The sequence below is a fragment of the Pipra filicauda genome, unplaced genomic scaffold, assembly GCF_003945595.2.
Source record: "Pipra filicauda isolate LSUMZ 115617 unplaced genomic scaffold, ASM394559v2 scaffold47_size6085603_pilon, whole genome shotgun sequence".
NCBI lineage: Eukaryota > Metazoa > Chordata > Aves > Passeriformes > Pipridae > Pipra > Pipra filicauda.
The window spans coordinates 1413051-1432638 of record NW_024104620.1 but is presented as its reverse complement, the minus strand read 5'-3'; the positions used below and the strand labels follow the sequence as shown (position 1 = coordinate 1432638).

The following is a 19588-nucleotide window of genomic DNA, read 5'->3' as shown; positions in this document are numbered from 1 at the left end:
GCAGATGTGTTTGATGCAGGGGGATATACACATGAAGTCTGGGCTCCTTTGGAGGGGGTCAGCCTTTTCCTCCCCCGCTGTCGCTCTGCCCCAGCCTTCCCGTGTGGCATCGCTCCAAAGCTGTACCTCGCTCATGGACATCGGGCTATTCCCTTCCCTGCACAGCAAACCTCCCACGGGAATTACATTGGGAAATAATCACCTGATGCACCATCAGAGCCACAAGCTCATTCTTACTTATCAGAGGGACACAGGCCTGGGTGTTTGCCTGCTGTTTCAAAGGAGACTTCCTCCTCTTCCTTCTCCTCCCTCCCTCCAGCTTTTTTCTCCTGTACCTGTATTAGAATCTGTATATTCCAGGTTTATGTGCCTATGAAATGAAAAGAAAAATGAATGTCTCCCGATTTGAAAACAAACACTGTTCAGAGCCATCTCTGAGAAATATATAGATGCAACATAAAGGATTGCATTTACCCAGAGTCACATTTCATTGCTAAAACATGTATTTAGCCAGAAAGGGGCACCCATGCATGAAGAACTTTCAGGATCATTTCTGGGATATTTTTTTATACAGGTATCCTGAAGCCTAACATGTTTCAGTCAGTGTTATGCTGGTTTAATACCACTGCTCTCAGTGAACCTCTGTATAAAGCCTATAAGTTAGTTTTCTAGGGGTGCAAGTGAGGAAAATGTGGGGTTGGGATTTGCCCTTTTTGCAAGGCATGTAGTGATAGGACAAGAGAAATGGATTCAAACTGACGGAGGGCAGGTTTAGATTAGATATTGGGAAGAAATTCTTCATTTTGAGGGTGGTGAGACCCTGGTTGCCCAGAGAAGCTGTTTGTGCCCCATACCTGTAAGAGTCCAAGGCCAGGTAGGACAGGGCTTGGAGCAACCTGGTCTATGGGAAGGTGTCCCTGCCCATGGCAGGGAGGTCGAAACTGGATGATCTTGAAGGTTCCTTCCAACCCAAAACATTCTATGTTTTTATGGCAATACAAAGACCCGTCCCATCGGCCCACACATCTACCTGGGGGTTTGCAAAAACCAAGGCTGGTCTGGAGACGTGCTTTTCGAAGCAATTTCTGCTGGCTGAGATAAGGCAGACTTTCTGAGAGGAAAACAATTAATTTGGTGCAGAAAGCACACAGGTAAACTCAAAATTGCCGGGTAAATCCCAGTCCATAAACAAACTGCACTCCCCAATCATGCCGTGGAATAGCAGTGTCTCACTGTACAATTAAGGGTGATTCTCACATGGAAATGTGGTTCTTCACTCTGTTACGAAGTTCTTTGAGAGATTTACAAAATGTCCTACTGTTTTTATGGTAAAATGAGCATAAAATTGTGCTTCCCCACACTCATTTCCTACTAAGTAATATTTACTTCTTGGAAATGTGTGTGTTCCAAATTTAAAATTAAAAATAATTTATCCCTTAAGGGTGCTCTGGTGATTCAGTTTTCCCTTAGTCCCTTAGCAGAAGCAGCAGCATATACAGAACGGAGTTTACTGTATTTTTTTCCCCCAGTTTTTTTAATGAAATTCTCCTCAGAAGCAAAAGAGGGGAAGGAGCTCTCTCATGAATTCACATTGAACATCTTTTGTGTGTGTGTGGTCATATCCTCCTCTCTTCTCTCCATATCAGCTCTGCTGCTCCTCATCTTTCCTGCTCTCTCCTGCATTTTCAGAACAAACCTCCCCCAAAACCCCTAAAGCCCCTTTTTTCATGTGGGTTATTTTTTAAGTCTGCTAAAAAAAAAGAAAAACAACAGGATCTGCATGTGCATCTTAGGGCGGGGGGTGGTTGGTGGAGGGGAGGGGTGTGGTTGTTGGTGGGGCATTTCTGTGGCTCTCAAAGATCTCTCACTCCTGACAGGGTTGATGTGGCAATATTCAGCGGTCACCTCGTTTGCAAGCACCATTTAGAAAAGGTCACTGACAGCATAAAAGAGCTACGAAAATAATTGTATCTTTAACTTGTTTTCCATTAGAAATGCATGCAGTAATCTGTTCTAATGAGAGATTTTCTTTCTTTCCTGCTTTGGCATGTGACTGTAGCAGCTTACAGATATACTGAGGTCTTGTAATGCCGGAGTCTGTGCACAGAACTGTGTAAAGTGGTAATAGATCTTGTTCTGTTCAACAGCTGAGAAATATCAAGGAAACATTCTAAAATACACTGGAATTAATATCTGAGCGCTAGGAGAAGTTTGTGTTTCAAATAATTTGCCCCAAAATGAATATAAACAGCTATTAATGCCTAATATGATCTCTTGAAATCACTTCATATCATTAATAATCTATATTTTATCAGATATGTGTGTGCAAAAATAAAACATAATTTCTTGCAGCTAAAGTATTACCTAAAGTAAACCATTTCAACACTGAATCAAATTATTTCAATGGCAAAAATCACACCTGTCTCACGGGACAAATTGAGTATTCAGACTATTAAATCCATTCAAGCGACTTTATTGTATTCCACTATGTATTGTGCCTCACAGAGAGCAAAACAGTTCCTAAAACTATAAAACCATTTAGCAAAACAAATGCATCAACCCCAACAGCCTCACATGGAGCAGGGACTAAGGAGATGAAACACCTTCTTGCTGAACTCCCTATATACTGAACAGATTTACCTGACACGACACCACTGAAAATGAAAAAAATGCTACTGGAACTGGTCAGTTTTGTATCACATTTTATTTTTACATTTTCCTTGTTACAAAGCTCACAGGCCTCCGCTGCCTGTCGAGGGAAATGCTGTGACCAGAAGGTTTGTGTGGTTAATTAAAAATACAAAAAATAAAAAAAAGTCCTGTGTGACTGTAGCTGCTGATTCCTGACAAAGACTTTGCATCATGGCTCACTACTGAAATCTACCTCTCCAGGACAGTTGTTACCAACCCTGTGCCTCAACCATCTTCCATTGCTTTCCTCTTGGGTTCCATCAATAAAGTAAAAATCCAGGAAAAAGGAAGCAGTGCCATTAAATGGAGTTGGCTTCGGAGGCAGGAGAAGGCAACCATTGAACATGCAGGTGTGAGGCCACTTTCACAGTAACTGAAGGTATGAGATATCGAAGTCAGAAGCTCAAGAAATCCCATCGAGCCACCCAATAGTCGGTCATTCTGAGCCTCCACTCCTGCTAGCTGCACTGAGAAGCTGTAATTGGCTTACTTGGTCTGTAAGTGATGATGAAACCACATGTAGCTGTGGATTATTTCTTAGGAAATGGTTAGGTTTCTGTAGTGCCTGGGTGGATAGTCTGAGTTATGGCTGATTATACAACATCCGTATGATAAAACACAATTTACTGCCTAGTGAGTTAAACATTCATGGATTAGTGTGGAATTAATCAGCTATTAAAGCTCACTTATAACAACAGATGTTAATACTGATTTCTTAACAAGCTCCAAAAATTATATATCAGTGCTGAATTAAGCCATTTAAAAATATTATAAAAAACATACTTCTGTCCTTAACAGTTTGTATCCGACTTTTTCCTTTAGATCAAGAAGCAAGAAGAGGTTAATTCATGGCTCAATCACTATTGCACACAGGTTGTTATTGAAAAGCACCTTCCCATCTCTGTTTTCACTGCATCCAGGCTTTCTTAACTCTCCCGTTAACTGACGCTTTAGTTCAGGAGGAGCAGTTTTAGAAAACTCCAATGTTTCTGTCAGGAAATCCAGCAACAGCTCCCCATCTTTGTCCCCTTCAATAAAGCAGCTTGTTATGTCCAAGTGGGATGGGAGCTCATAGAGCTGGTACTTCAGCCCTGCTGAATCCAGTATCTTTGGGAAGTCACCAGAGGAAACGTAAGAGCAGAGATCATTCAAAGGGAAGGAAGACCCGTACTTCTTCCACAGTGTTTCCCAGCCACTCTTTCCTAAGAGATGAACCACCAGAAAAATGCTCAGGAGTAAGGAAAAGCATTATTTGAACACATTTTTTATCATCTCTGGTTTTTTAGCAGTTGTCATCACTGAGAGCAGGATCTTTCCAGAGCTGGGGTGTGTTCTGGGGGATGGTGGAGAGGGCTGACTCCCTGCTCCTGTGCCTCAGGTTTGGGGACTGCTGGAGTGGGTGGACACATTATCTATCCTGGAGCTCCAGCACCTCTCCCCAAAGCCCCCAGATGAGGCTGGAGCAGTTCACACCTGTGCATGTACCTCTTCTCAAGAGACATTTTACAAAACAAAACCAGCTGGGTGAGTTGAAAAGTCCCGAGTTATGTCTTCACATCTTTATTTTCCCTCAGTCTGGATGTCTGATTCAGTAGTTCTGCTGTAAATCATTTTTAAAAGGATCACCCACAATGACTGGACAGGATGAAAATAACTTCGAGCCTAATGAGCAGCTCTTCAAAGTTACAACTATAATTCTCCCTAAGTCCTAAAACCAGTTGCTCCGCGGTTTTGCAGTTGCTTTATCTGCAAACAGTTATTTATAGCCAAATAAACAGTTTGGTGTTTAGAAGAGAGGCTACAATATTTTCTTTCACCTGGTGGAAATTGAATGCAGAGTGCTAATTGCAGGAAATTTGCTGGTGTCAGTGTTGTGTGACTCAGTGCCGTCTCTGAGCCGAGCAATTATACAGTACCTGAACGCAGCATAATTATAATGGCCCTCGACAGGCTCAGCATATGGCACTGCTTTTGTTTTCAGGGCACTGTAAACAGATCCATAGCTCCTGCAACTCGCCTGCTCTACCGGCAGGGTCGGAGCAGGAGGGATTGCAACTCCACCAACTGACCCAAGCCCTCTCCTACCAACGACTGGTTTTTAATTAACACAGCCTGATGTGTTTGTGTTGGAGATGACATTTCCTTTTATGAAATGAATTTTGTTCTGCTGATCTTTCAGTACCTCTTTTTGCTTCAGTGCTCGTTTTCGTGGCACTTCTTCCTTCCTCTCTATTCTCTTGTTTCCCCCAAGGTTTTCCCTTGCCTTCCTCTCTTCTATTCTGAGCCCTTCTTCTCTCACACACTTTTTTGTTGGTTCCAGCAACTTCTGCTCCATTAGAAAACATGGAGTTACATTGTCCAAAGAGGACTTCAAATCCTCTTTGTGAACTCAGAACTTTAATAATTTTAATTTTGAATAAGCATGTGTTCCTTCCTTTATTCACGTTTTGTGAATATCCAAATGGACAGGTTAAGTAACTGAAAAAGAATTTCAATTAAATATGTGTAGGTAATTAGCAATAGTCTGATATTATGATCTATTCTCATTCAGCCAAAGAACAAGTACAGGGGTTTTTTAAATCATTTAAAATAGTATCATTTAAAATAGTAATTTCTTGTAGTGAACTGCTTGAAAACACTTTGAACCAAAAACATTTTGGATAAAAAATAGTTTGAATAAATGTGGTTCAGAGAATTGTCACTTCATTGTGGACCCTTCATGAACAAAATAAAAAGCAACTTCATCAAATACAGTTTGCAGATGTGGCCAAATTCAATAAGAAATTAAACTTAAACCTCTGAACAAATAATGCTTAGCATCCCTTTCAAAATTATCAGATGAGACTGTTTACACAACTAAAATTTCCATAGCTTTTAAGGCAAATTAAAGGCTTTCCAGAGTCAAATTGGACTCCACCATTTCAGTACCTCTGGCATAACTTGCTCACAGCATTAAAAGGTCGTTGTTTACTCTGCTCCCGCATTTTCCTGCTGGATTGACCACAGAGCACCTCTACGAGACCTGAAACAGCCTAAGAATGCTGTTTTCTACACAAAAATGATGACATTAAGGAAATGGTCAGTTTGAGAAGAAAATGAACCATATGTGCTGTAACACCTGCTGCATGGCACAGCCGAGCCCCGCCGTGGCCGTTTGCTTAACGCCACAAGTCTCCAGGAGTGAGATAATGCAGCGCCCAGCCTGGAAAGCCTTTTCCAGCAAACAGCAGAGGCTGGAGCAGCTCTTCTGAGTGAAAGCTGCAGGATGGAGCCTCTCTCCTGATGTGGGGCCTCTGCTGTTGTCCACAGCTGGACAGGCTGTAGGATGGGGAAAAGCACAGGGCAAGAGGAAGATGTTTTGTGCCCACGAGGTGGGTTTGGTGGCTCATAACACCATGGTGTTTATGACTCACACAGGTTTCAGTGGATGTCAGTTCACCTCTATGGCCTGTGCTAAACTCACAGGAACCCCAAAGGTCCTCACAGCTCTTGGCTGACTGGGCAGCACTGGCGGAGCAACTCTCACCTGACACCAGGATAATGAGGAGCTTCGCCTGTGATTCCAGGAGGCTGTGGAAATACCGGACAGTTGCTGGGATATCTTTCACATAGTAGAGCATCTGGAAAAAGCAGAGATGCTTACAGACATGCAGTGCCATCCTGAGTGACTATTAAAACTAGTACCACTGGTAAAATAATCCAAATAGAGGCAATCCTGACAGGCGAGCAGCGGGACAACAAGGCACGCTGGCAAGATGCCAGGCAGTGGGCTTGCACTGCAGGCTCAGGCTGTCACTGCTGTGCCTGCTCTCTGGCTCTCCCAGGACCAAGCTCATGTTCATTCATTAACCTGAGATAAAGAGATTCGCCTTTCTTTGCAGTGAAGATGGCTTGTAATGGCTTCAGTGAACTTGGAAATACAAAGGCAATTTCATGGAGAGGACAAGGAGCTTTTGAAGACACTAGTTAAAATGTATTTTTAGTTGACTGCCACCCACAGCCTGGTTAATAGGACTACTGTGCTCAAAGCTGCTTTTCATTTTTGCAGTTCACTCATGCTGAAGTACTTCAAATTACTGGGAAGTAAACTCACACCTTTCTTCCCCTTAGAGTGAATAATGAGGTCACATACTTCATGCATACTTTTAACAGCCAAGACTTTGATAGCATTAACTTTGCAGAGACTCTTACCTGGATCATGTGAATGAAGTCCCACTTTTTAGACTTCTTTTCTGCAGTCATTCGACTTTCATATTCATCAGCTGTCTCCTCGTGCCAGGTAAACTTTACCTTCCCAAGGTTTGATGTCTGAGCCACACGCTCTGAAATACAGGAGAAGGCAAGACAAAGTTATCTCCATTGCAAATATGTAGCTGATTTCCACTCAGAGCTTTAATACATCCAAAAGTCATATTTAGACAGAGAGTTCTGGTACCAGTTTAACACAACACTGGAATATTTAAAACCTTGAGCCCATATGTGAGGAGGAGGCTGTGAAGGGCTTTGTAGGATGAAGTCTTAAGAGGGTCTGATGCTTTTCCCTTTGCTGCCTCTTTTGGGCTCCTCTGTTTTTTACCTGACTTAAAAACAAAACAAATACATTCTTCCCCATGACTGGCTCAAGCTGATTTAAAATATATTGGTTGGGATGAACATTTATGAGGCCACAAGCAGCACACTTCGCATTGAATAGGAGAAGGACTGATGGTCCCATCCATAAGTGCCACACAAAACCCACATGGCTGAGCAGAAGCCAGGCTGTGGTGGAGGGTTTTCCCCAAATTAATACAGGAGTTCAAGGATGGATCAAAGAGTGGGTTATTGTGGAGAGAAGCACAATTAAAAGGCTGAGAATGGCAGAGAAAGCAAATGTCTCCTTCTGAGACTGTGTAACTGGGATGGTGGGAGAGGGGAGGAGATTTGCTCTGTAAACAAGGACCTAACTCTTGACATTTTGGCTTCTGCTGTGTTGAAATAATTTTTCAAAAGTGCACAGTTTTGGCCAACTGCTTCAGGTAAAAGGGAAGACTGTTTTAAAACAAAGACTAGTATAAGGAGCGATATATGGAGTGTTTTCAGACCTCAATACAATGCACATTAGCAACTGAGGAAAGCAGAAAGCTGGAGTAGTGGATTCAAAGAATAAGTTACACTGAAGGCCTGGCTCATCACTGCATTTCTTTCCTTTTTATGGGAGCAAAACTGAGACATAATTTCATAATTTAGGGGATGCTGGAATACTAATGTCCATCTGCTGGCATATGGAGCTCATCTCACTGCGTTCCTGCCTGGCACCCAGGATTGCTCCAGGACAAAGCTAGCCTGGATGCAATTCCTGTGCTTCGCTGGAGTTAGCATAAATTTAAAACTTAAATGGCCCAAAGGCAGACTGAGCCTTAGCTACAGAACACATGTTCAAAACAACACGATTTGCTAAAACCAGTGCCTTTACACCACTAACGACAGTGTTTCTCCTTTTGGGCTCTGACTGGGACACATCCCCCTCAGACAGATGAGAAATGCTCCATCAGTGCTTATCTCCATTCTTCTGTGGCTGGAAAAGGGCCACTTCTTTCAGATGCTGCTGCCGTTACTCTGTTAACTTCCCTTTATCAGTCAATGGCCCCAGCACTTGCAGTTCAGACTTGGTTTGCTGTTTTAAACTCAGGCATCATCCGGCAGCAGTTCATATCCCCACCACCAATAATCTGGTGCAATCTGGTTCCTTTCAGCTGCTGGTCTGTCTGCAAGGAGGAGCTAGGATGACAACTGAATTGCTTGCCAAGGTGGGCCTTTAAAGTCAAAATTTCAGGAAAGGCAAACTCATTATGTGGATTTTCTGCCCAAAGATTCATCTGAAACCATTCTGAAAAGTTTTCCTTAATTTTCTCTTGAGTTCACCCCAGACTGTTGTCTGGTTCAAAGCTGGTCATGTGCCCCTGACAGGTGCCCTCAAAACTGGGCTGCCTGCAGTTGTGCAATGGCAAGGCAGCTCAGTCCTGGGGCCACCAACACTCCAATTACAGTTACCAGAGGACTTCACCTGGCCGTGGACCAGGAATGAAGGAAAGCCACAGCCCAGCCATGGAGCTTTGAGTAAAGCTTCCATTGTATGTCTCAGCCTAAGAGAAACCTGAGTTTGTCATCACTGCATGTCCCAGCGTGAAGTTTCTCTCGTGAGCTTGGTTTCTACTTCCCTAGGAGAAAGTATTTGGTGAGGCAGAAAACATAACTCCTGAATCCTCAGAGGTGCAGATAATGTTTCTAATTCTCCATAGAAAATCTGAGGCCTCAGAAACCTAATTAATGGTACCTACTGGGGACATAATTAATTACCAAATAAGAAAGTTTAAAGAAAGAAATCCAGATGAATATTTCATTTCCAGTTTAGCATAAAACTTAAAATAAGGGCAACATGTTATATTTTTCTTTAACTTCCTTCTGGAAAGAAGTTCATTGAAGTAGGATAGGACTGTTGGTGGTAGCTGGTGGGACCACTTAGGAAGATTCAGAGCAAACCCAGTCCTACATAGCCCAGATAGGACAGAAATCCTTTGTGCAGGTGCACAAATGTCTCATGAACAGAGCAGATGCTCTGTTGCCCATCCTTCACCATTTCAGCCTGGAGCAATGTAAAAGCTCACGGGATTTTGTATGAACCATCTTTTAAAAGATCAGGTCCACGTAATACAGAGACAGATATAAAGAAATTACGTGTTTCTTGAGAGCCTTTGGTGTTTCCAGTCACTCTGAATTCCCACACTGCAGGAAGAAGGGAATTTTTTTTTCCTTTGACTTCCACAAGCTGTTTCATACTGAGAATGCTTCGTTTTTAAGGACTTAAGCAGGAGCAAGAGTTGGAGATTTACAGTGTGGTTTTACAGTCTGGTGTTTACTATGGTTTGGAGCATTTCCAACAACACAGTCTGCTGATGAGATTCATTCATTACTGTCACATCCATTCAGCAGCCCCTCTCTGGGAAGGTGTGCCGTGCTCTGGGCTGCTCACAGCTCCTACTTGTAGCTGGTGTCACCTCCGCATAACACCGTAATTACTTGCTAAGGTGAAGCCTAGTAGGTGTTAATCCAGTGATAATCAAACTGTGGGTTGCTATTTAATGCTCACTTTGTAGGGCAATTTGACCAAAGTACCCTTGTTAACACTCAATCCTCTTTGGAAAACGATTTGCTTTTCTTCTTGAGTGTTGCTCAGACTTTTGGGCTGGTGGAAGGAAACAAACTCTAAGCCCCAGAGCACACGGCAAAAGTCTTTCCTGTCAGTCTTGCTTTCCTGTCCGTGTTTTCTAATTCAAAGCATGGTAACTAATTTAGTGCACCACTGTGAGGTTTAGCTATTTGTTGGAAACGATTTTTAAGATGTCAGAGAATTACCATGAGACATTAAAATTTTCCCTTTGATGCCGAGGAAGGATCCTGATTCAGTGCAAGTTGAAGGAGAAAAACTTTCTGAAAGGTGGGTATTTTACTCTATTCCCATACAATCACCAATCACTTCCCACCTTGTTTGGCTTTTAAAGTCTGTCTAGCCAAGCATTTGCCATGCAGAGTTCTTGCAGTGTGAGAGACTAAGATTTTAAAAAGAGTGAACATTGTTGAGAAGCAATGATGGGAAAAAAGCATAAAATAGTGAATTTTTTAACTTTTATGAGACATTTCTGACAAGAAAACATTTGAATGTAAGGCCATCCAGCTTTCAACACTTTTTAATGCATTTAGCGTACTTAATGTAAATTTAATTTATTTAACGTAAAAATACCTTTGTACTTGGAGATTTGGTCAGCACTTGGCTCTATCACCTCATTATTGATGGGGACTCCAGGATATCTGGCTTGTACTTTTGAGAGGATCAGCAGGTCCATCTCACCTAGGGAAGCAGGAGACATGAAATACAAAATGAAAGCAGAGCTCCGGCAAATGTGATCACCACCACCATCACATCCCCAGTTTTGAAGACTGGTGCCTGCTGGTTTTGTCCAGAAGACATACCACACGGGTACGTGCAGCTGTTTTGTATTTTCAGTAGGTTGCCACTGGAGATTGAGCTCTAGGATTTCAGAAAAATCTAAATATCCATTCCAACTATCTTCATCTCTCCTCTCTGACTGCCAAGGGAAAATCAGCCACAGTCATGCCTGTGGCTTGACCTCATATTTTCTGGGCATGGTCCAACCTCTTGAGAGATATCCTAAATGACTCTGACAGTGCCAGTTCTGATGGTCCCAAGTCACCAGTAAACCTGGCAGGATTCCTTAGGAGTCAGTAAGAGCATTTTTAGCCAAATGCCTCACTGGTTACAAGGTCATGTGGGGGAGGGCAAAGAAAATATGTGTTTACACTGGTATCAGAGACAATATTCACGTCTGTTTGTCTTTAGTGTCCCGTGACTTTTCCCAAAAGAATGATGAATAGAGCACATGTTTATCCAAACCCTGTCTACAGAATACCTCGGAGATGACTGTACTTTCTTTTTTTGTGTGTGAGGGATAGTTCTCTCTAAACACTGTTCGTGCCAGCTATAATTATTTGATTGATGGATGCACCAGTAGATCCAACATTTCAAAATTTAAAAATAGCTGCCATATGTCTTGGCATCTCACCCCTTCTGTGTATAGCAAACTCAGGGAGATGATATTCCTGACTGAGGCACGGGTCCAGGGACAATATCCCACTGGCTTGCTTAGCTTTCTTCAAGCTCACTTCTGCTTATTGTGCTTGGATAGATTTTAGGTGGAAAAAATAATAGAGGAATAAATTAAGGTCAAAAGAGTGAAACAGAGGGTAACTACAGTGAATAATAGAGTCAAGGGTCACATTACAGGCAAATGTATTGTCCTGAAAGATGTGTTTGTGCTTGCACACAACTCCATGTTACAAAATTCCCTGCAAATACACAAAGTTATGTTCTGAACGGAAGATCACCCAGCGAGCCCTGATGGCCAGACAGGCCCTTGCTGAGGGGCTGTGGAGGGAGAGCCTGCACAGCCTCTGCCCACCCTCATGATTTTCAGTGCCCCTGAACTCTCACCACGTCAGCATTAGCTCCATTATACAAAATATTTGAGGTACAGAAGGAAAATATTCAGCATTAAATTGCTCATTAGTGCCCAGAGGACATAATATATAAAGTGAGGAAGAGTTTCATTTTTTCGGACTCACATGTCTTTCTCAAAGCAACCAGTAATACCAACATTTACATGGCATCAGTGGAAGCACGTTCTTTGAGGGAGGGAAATTGAATTTCTGAAGCAGCAGAAATAACTGCAGCTTTGCTATCGCTGCAAACCCTGCATTCTGTTGAAAAATCAGAGCAGAGCCAGTTGTCTGCAGGCTGCCATGATGAAGTTTGAGAACAGACAATTAGCAACAAACTACTGCAGTAGCTTGATTTTTGGTTGCTTTACCAACTTTCTGTAAAACGATTTAGCCATTTGAAAAGGCTGTGCAGGACCTGATAAAACCCCCCCAAAATTTGAATTTTGTATTTCCATATGCAGATAGGTTAGTATATTCCTTTCCACTCTTCCGTGCCAAACCACCCTTGTACTGTCTTTAACCAAAAAAACCACCCCTTTGATTCATAATTTAATCCACAGCCTTAACTGACTTCAGTCAGCTGTTTTATATGCAAACAAGTGTCCTGAGGCATTTTACAGTCAGATCTGTGGCAGCTTGCATTATCAACAATTTGGCAATTAGGCTATCGGAATTATTTAAACTCTCCAACACAATTACCTTTTAAAGGCTACCACTCTGTTCACCATTAAGTTTCTAATTAAACATTTTACGTAACGGGATAGTTTATGGCAAGTTGCTACTTTATAGCAGTGCTGATGGCTTTTATGGTTTTTAAAGGTACAGAGTGCGACGCGCTGGAGTGTGAACTTAATAAAGTAGCGGCTGTGGGCGAAGGCAGGCGCCGTGTACGGGCGGGTGTAATGGGATATGATCCTGCATTAAATGGTTGCCTTGTCTCTAGAGGGGGAAAAGTGGAAAGGAAATGGTTTCCTTCCATGTTCTGTCCCCATGAAGTGCAGGGCAGATGGGGCCGGGGCAGCAGCTCCATCACCACCCTCTGGCATCGGGCAGGGTTGGCTGCAGGGATCTGGGAGTCAGCTCCCTCCTGACCTCACAAGAACCTGTGATGGGAACAAGCCAGCGAGCAGATGGGTTTTGGTGATTTGGGGATTTTTACATCACAAAGTGAGTTTTGCCTGCATATTATTGATTATCGAATGTCCATCATGCCAAGCTGGACTGTCCCTGGTCAGGGAGTGAAGTACCTCACTGAGTAAAGTGTTCCCATTAAAAATATTATTTTTTTGGCAGAAGAGTGGTTTCCTTCATTTGGAGAGCAATGTTCCTGCCCTATCACACTGTTTTATAACTAATGCCCACCATTTATGTACAATTATTGTATGGAGGAGAGATTGACAAAACTGAGATTAGTCTTTGGCAATGGCATGACTAGAGCACTTAAGCTAAATTAACTCTTCATATAACATTTAAGTGTGGTGACTTAATAGGCAGAGCAGAAAACTTAGGTTTTAATTATGGGGGAACTCAAGCAAGAATTTAACAAGAAGAAACCACTTGATCTTACTGGTATTGTTTTTCCACCCAATGAACTTGAGATAAAATACTTATTTCTTCTGATTTCTATTGGATTTCTTCTGGAGCTTATGTTCAGCTCCAGTGTTTCGGGGGACAGCAGATCTAGGAGGTGTTTCTGCACTGACTGTGGTCGGCAGATACATACAGGTAAAGCAGAGTTCAGCCATGACTGTTACACCTCAATAAATAGTTATCACCTCAATAAATAGTTACAATGCAAGTAAAAATTTAATATTCTGAGAAACCTAAGACATTCTAGCACTTTTTTTTTGTGCGTGTGTGGAGAAACACTAAGGGGGCAATTCAAGCTTCTCTCTGCCCTTCAGGAGTGATGGTCCAAAAGGAGATGATTTGTGGAGGACATAAAAGAATCAGGGTGGGGAGGCACAAGCTGTTTTCAGATGATATGGTTGCACACCACCTAACACCATTTGTCCCTTGGAGCTGACTTTTCAACAAAAGACTTATTTCCCACTCTACTCCTTCTTGCAATTTTTAATCCTCTAATCTTTGGAAAAAAATAATAAAAACACATCAATATTGAAGTCTGTAGCATACCTGCTCCACCACCAATGCTGAGAACATTGATTGTAGACTTCCCATTTCCAATACTGAAAAACATTATTTATGCATTTTAGTAGAGTTCCCAGTAGAGAGGGCTAAATGCAAGATGTGAAGCACTGGAGATCCCAGGAAGACTAAAATTTGCAGGACAAAACCACAATGCAATCTGTGCATGTACAGGCATGCCTGTGAGCAGGCAGGAGGGATCAGGTTCAGAATTCTGCTCTTTGGAGATTTACCATTTCCCGCTATTTTGGCGATTTGTAGAGGCTTTTATTATGAGTGCACACATAAGCAGGTACACGCCTTCTCTGTGTCTGTGCTCTGGGGAACAGAGCCTTCCCTGGGTCTCGACCAGTAGCTTAAAAACCATTTGCAGAAGTTTTACATTTTGCAAAATGGGGAGGAAGAGAGGAGAGTACAATGTTCTTAAAATCCCTGAGGGAGGCTTTGGCAGAGCCATGAAACCCTGAGCCCTGAAGAGAGCCTCCCCAGAGCCAGGATTCGAAGCTGGCTGCCATCTCCTGAGCCAGCCTGCAAAGCCAGGGGTCCAGCAAAGGACACTGGCAGGCAAAGCAAGAGAATTGTTCAGCCGTACCAGAGAGACTCTGAATATTACCTGAAAAGATTACTTTTAAAAAGCTACTTTCAATCAAATTTAATGTTAGGATGTAGTATCTCTTACTGCGTTTCAGAGCTGATTCTGGGTAAGCTGTATTTGTGTGCGAGGAAACAATGCAACCTTATCTCCTCCCTGCTAGGCAGGCTCCGTCCCGGAGAGCCGCCATCCAGCCATGTGTACAAATGGAATCTCCAGCCAAGCCCTATCAGAGCCCTACAGATGGGGCAGTTGTCAGGGAGAAGCAATCTGCCTCTTGCAGGCAGCCCCCTGAGCCCAGCCAAGCCCATCACTGTCATGGGACTGTACCCCAGGCTGGCCCTCAGCTCAGTGTGGCCACCTCAGTGTTACCTCGCTATCACATCCGGCAGCTGCCTCTCCATGAACTCCCGCATGCTCTGATGCTCTGTCGACTTCTCCAGGAACAGGCGGAACGACCGGAGGTATCTGTCAGGGTTGGTGAGCAAACTCCTCATGGGAGACGCCATGCTGGGGGTCAGAAGGGTGCAGGACGGAGGGGACAGGTCTCCTTTCAGACCTAGAGAAGGAATAAAAAATGCTGGAGGGGCAAAGTCAGCATGTGCCTGGACTTTGCTCCGCATCCTTGGACCTGCCACTGCCCCTTTGAAGTGTTACGCAATTTTGCAACACAAGCTGTAAATCAGGTCCAAGCAGCAAAGGGTAATACATCATCTTTAATCTGTGCAGAGGAAGCGCCAGCACTTTTTAACTGTGCTGACACAGGACTCACCCTGTTAAAACCCGGTAAAAGGGTCTTCAGACGGTTCTTAAATAAAAGAAATTTTCCCCTGTTTTGTGAAGGCATGGAGAGGCTCCAAAGGCTGGGTCTGGATTAGAAGAAAGTGCAACACCCATCTCCAGAGATGCTGGCAGATGTCTCTATCTGTATTTTCAGTCTTTTGATGCTCTTAAAGGGAATGCTGATAGTGGGGTGAAAACAATAAAAACCTTATAAATGCACTTTATTTCTCTAGTTCCTCTGAAGATAATGGTACAATTCCCATGGGCTAAGTAGTTAATTCACCGAAGCCACATGAGTTACAGGAATGGATGCTGTTCTAAACCCGGCTTACAGAGAGAGTCAGGAGCAAGGGAGGCAGAGTGTGCTACCAGGAAATGTCAGGCTGTAGCTTGACAAGTGCACAAAGATGCCTTCATCCTCTCTTAAACTGCAGTTTAAGTCTATCAAGTCTTGTCCTAACTGGCAAGGAGAAAGAGGAACCCTCTTCCTCCTCGTGGGTCCCTTGCTTAAGGACTGCACCACATTTCCACAGTGTCTCTTACCATCTTACTCTGCCTTTCCTGCAGAGGTTACATCCCAGCCACTTCTCATTATTTTTATTGTTCTCTTTGGACTGTCTCCAGCCAAGCCTCCCACCTGCTGACATTCCCTGGCTCCTGGCACAGCCAGGATGGCTTCCCTGACCTCACTGAGACCCCTTGCCTTCTCTCACCAGCATGACCACTGGAATACAAACCATGGGCTTTTCCCAGACTACTTCTCTTGGCCCTTTGAATTATAGTTCTGGCCTCTGTTGTGCTCAAGTCCCTCCCAGCTGCACATCAAACAACAGTCTTGTCCCTCCTCCAAATCGTGAACAGAAACACCAGTGAGTAGCAAGCTCTGGTTCATACTTGCCATTACCTCCCCTTCTGGCAGTGAACTTCTCACACATTTCCTAACAATGCAACCAGTTCTCCACCCACCCAATATCTGTCTCATCAAGGCCACATCTTCCTCACTTGTTTATGAGGATGTCATACACAATGCTGCCAACTCCTTCTCCCCTGTACCCTAGCAGAAAGATGGGCTTGGGATTATTTCTTCCTGATATTTCCATGTTTTTTGGTTATCACTTTCTCTTTCCTCCTTGAAGGACAATTTCTAGGGACAGCCATCATGCTGAGCAGCTGCAGTTCTCCAGCTCCCTCTCCTACCCCCTTTCCAATGACAACATAAGTTGTTTGGCTTTACCCATTTTCCTTCACTGCCCATGACAAAGGTAATATCCAAGTCATGATGTGTTTTGGTTTTGTAGCCCATGAGCCACATCTCCACATGTCCCAAAGGTTCCTGCAGGAAGGATCATGGTGAAGGTTGGTGACAATGCTCCTCCAGCACGTGCTGCTACCAGAGCCATGAAATCAATTAACAGTGTCCGACAATTGTGTCCTTGGGGCTCTCCTGAAGACCTCTGGAACAGGACTCAAGGTGTGATCTTCCACCCATATTGTCTCCAAGGCAGACCAGCTTTGGCATGCTCCCTGTTCCCCACTTTCTCAGACAGCAAGGATGCTTTCAAGGCGAAAACCAGCAAAACAGAGCATGTTAAAGAGCAATGATGAGAAAAGCCTGATAAGGAATAGATGGGAGAGCTTTAAAACCTGTCAGTCTCTGACCAACAACCCCTCCTTGACCCAGATGAGCAGCGCTTGAACTCCCAGCAACCTCTGAATTAACCTGGGAAAATGAAGTATGAATTTTGCCAGAAAGAGTAAGGAAGAAAACTCCTGGATGTATCTCAGGTGAGAACTACTCACTATTAACCCACCCTGAAAGCACAGTGGTGTATTCCTCATTTACTCATTCTTCTGCTCTGCCCAACTACTTACTTTTTATTTTAACTGCAAAGAGGCTTTGCCATTTGCCACTAATATATTTTACTACGTTCAATCTTGAAAAAATATTTTGCAGTTAATAAGAGGAGATTTAGATAATAAACCTTTTTTTCTATGCCTCCCCCTACTTCTCATGATTTAATTTGCTGATGTCCCCTGCTCAGCAGTCTCTAATGAACAGCTGAGATTCATTTTAATGTTAGCTGCAGTTCAAGGAATTTGTCTCGCTTCTTTCATTACGCTTTTGGCTGTTTGAATTTGCCCCATTTATTTGATTCTGTGTTTTGCTCTTTGAATTGCAGCCAGTTAACTTTAAAAAATGAGTCAAGTAAAGGAAGGAAAGGATTGTTTCCGAATTAGGCTGATAGAAACTTTTGGATAATAATATTCACTTGGGCATGTTCTTTTCAGTAATTATCAAATTTACACGTAGCTCCCTGAGAAGACTGAGAAGTTTTGAAAGCAGACACTGTGTTACCGCTGCGGTTACTTGATCCACCCCGGGTTTGTGCGGGCGAGAGCAGAGTGAAACCTGCTTTAAACTCGCCGTAAAACCCTTTAAACCTTCCGTGTGAAGCCAGAAAACAAGGCGAGCGTGCCTTCAGCTGTAAACTGTTTGCAGTGGGAGCTTGGGTTTAATAGCACGGGATTACGTCTGTCGCTGAACGCCAGCGAAGGAGGGATCCCTCCGAGGGGCTCGATGGAATCTGCTCCGCTGGCACTCGCTGGCAGGCCGTACTTACGTGGAGTGGTCCCTGTCCCTCGGGGCTTTGGGCCCCCGTGGAATGATGCCACTGGGAGCCTGGGATGTGCTCCCACCTTCTTCTCCAGCCACTTTCCCGGCGGTCGCTGCCGTCCCACCCCCGGGGCTGCGACGTGGCGTCACGGGGGAGGGTTTGCTGCCTGACGAAGGAGAAGGCAGAACTGTAACCTCGTGCGGCGGCAGCTGCCTCTGGAGGCAGAGGGGCAGCTCCGACCCTGCCCGACATCTCCACTGTCACTCCCTGCATGGTCCCCACCGGCTGTCCCCCAGGACACACCTGGCACGGCCACCAGAACCCTGGGAGCATTCGGACACCGAGCCCTAATCCCTGCGTTAATTAGAGTACGGATGACAAATGAAGCACTGCCACGGGTATACAGGAAACGCAGCTCTTGACAGCTTGGAAATAGTTGTCTCAGTGTGCGGCACGTGGCGATGGGCAGCATCATTTGCAGTGTGCCTGTAGAACCCTACCATTATAGAATACCTTGCTCTTTAGCTGGTTTTCTTGCCAGCAGCTGTTCTTCTTATCCCTTGCTTTCCTTAAGCAATGGGAAGCATTTTCCGAGTTGTGTGCACCCTCTGCAGCCCTGTTAGGAGCAGTTTTATCCCAGGGAACAAAAAAAGCATTGACCCATGTCTGCTGTCACATTGTGTTTTGGTGTTCGGGGCACTAATAAAATATTTGTCCCATGTGTGCCTCAAGTTATTCTTTGTTTCTTAATATTTAGCAAGAAGGAATTTTGTTAAGTTAAAAGAAGACATTTTCTTTCTTAACTTAGATGGAGAAATGAACTGTTCAACTGTTCACACTATGAAAGTCATATAATATAATACCAGTAATATTAATAACGATGCTTTCAAAGGCACAGTTACAGGAAGAATGGCTGCAGTTTGACATTTAGCTGAGAGTTTACTGAAATGAAGATTTCATATCAACAGTTAAAATTGTTCAGCCAGAACGATGACTGTTTGGGAAGGCAGCACCTGCTGCATTTTTTTCTCCACACAGAATACCATTCCCAGAACACTTTGAGGGAATGAGATACAAAGCCCTTCCCCAAGGAATGGTGTTTAGTACCTATCATATTCTATGATTCAAAGAGTGATGCCAAAGCCACGCAGGAGGAGCAAGCAGACCAGCAACGTGTTTGTCATTTCAAACCTACAATCGTGACTTCCTTGCCCGTGGCAGGGGGATTAGAACTTGGTGGTCTTCAAGGTCCTTTCCAGCCCAAACCACTCCGTGGTTCTCTGACTCTATGACTTTATTTTCAAGGGGTGTTTTAAGGAAAATGAAACCCTAAGTACCCTGTCAGCTACAAATCAAGACAGCTTCTCTTGGCTTGCAGTGTCCCAGCAAATGCTCCTTCTGCAGTGGCAGCTCCCACTAGGCTGTGGGTGCAAGCCCAGCTGCAGCAGCAGCCGTGCAAAGCCCCATCCTGGCTCCATCCTGCTCTATCCACTGCTGTTCAAACATAGCTGGACAACAAGGTCAATGGTGTTTACCTGGTTTTCTGTGCAGTTCTAAAAATCTGTATTAATAGGTGTCACCAAAGCTGTGCAAGCTGACCTAAAGAAAATAAACTCGGTGCATCTGGCCCACACTTTTCTCCCTCTGCAGAGCACTAAATATGAGTTTTCCAAGTGCCAGTTGCCATTTAATGTGAAAGCCTAAG

At 43.8% G+C, this 19588-nt stretch overlaps 1 protein-coding gene across 2 annotated transcripts; it reads right to left on the bottom strand.

The window, feature by feature from the left end:
• Nucleotides 1-309: 309 nt before the first annotated feature.
• Nucleotides 310-17993, bottom strand: LOC114002755 (histamine N-methyltransferase-like). Of its 2 annotated transcripts, none has more exons than XM_027749002.2 (7): nucleotides 17890-17993; nucleotides 14858-15044; nucleotides 13882-13934; nucleotides 10469-10576; nucleotides 6883-7013; nucleotides 6218-6311; nucleotides 310-370 (listed from the first exon to the last, which is right to left on the bottom strand). In XM_027749002.2, exons 2-7 carry the CDS (start codon nucleotides 14992-14994, stop codon nucleotides 363-365), a joined length of 531 nt encoding a protein of 176 aa, XP_027604803.2. In that variant the 5' UTR covers nucleotides 14995-15044; nucleotides 17890-17993; the 3' UTR covers nucleotides 310-362. The 2 variants fall into 2 exon arrangements, with proteins under 2 accessions (XP_027604803.2, XP_027604800.1); XM_027748999.2 differs by lacking the exon at nucleotides 310-370 and adding an exon at nucleotides 2686-3893.
• Between the last annotated feature and the right edge of the window lie 1595 nt (nucleotides 17994-19588).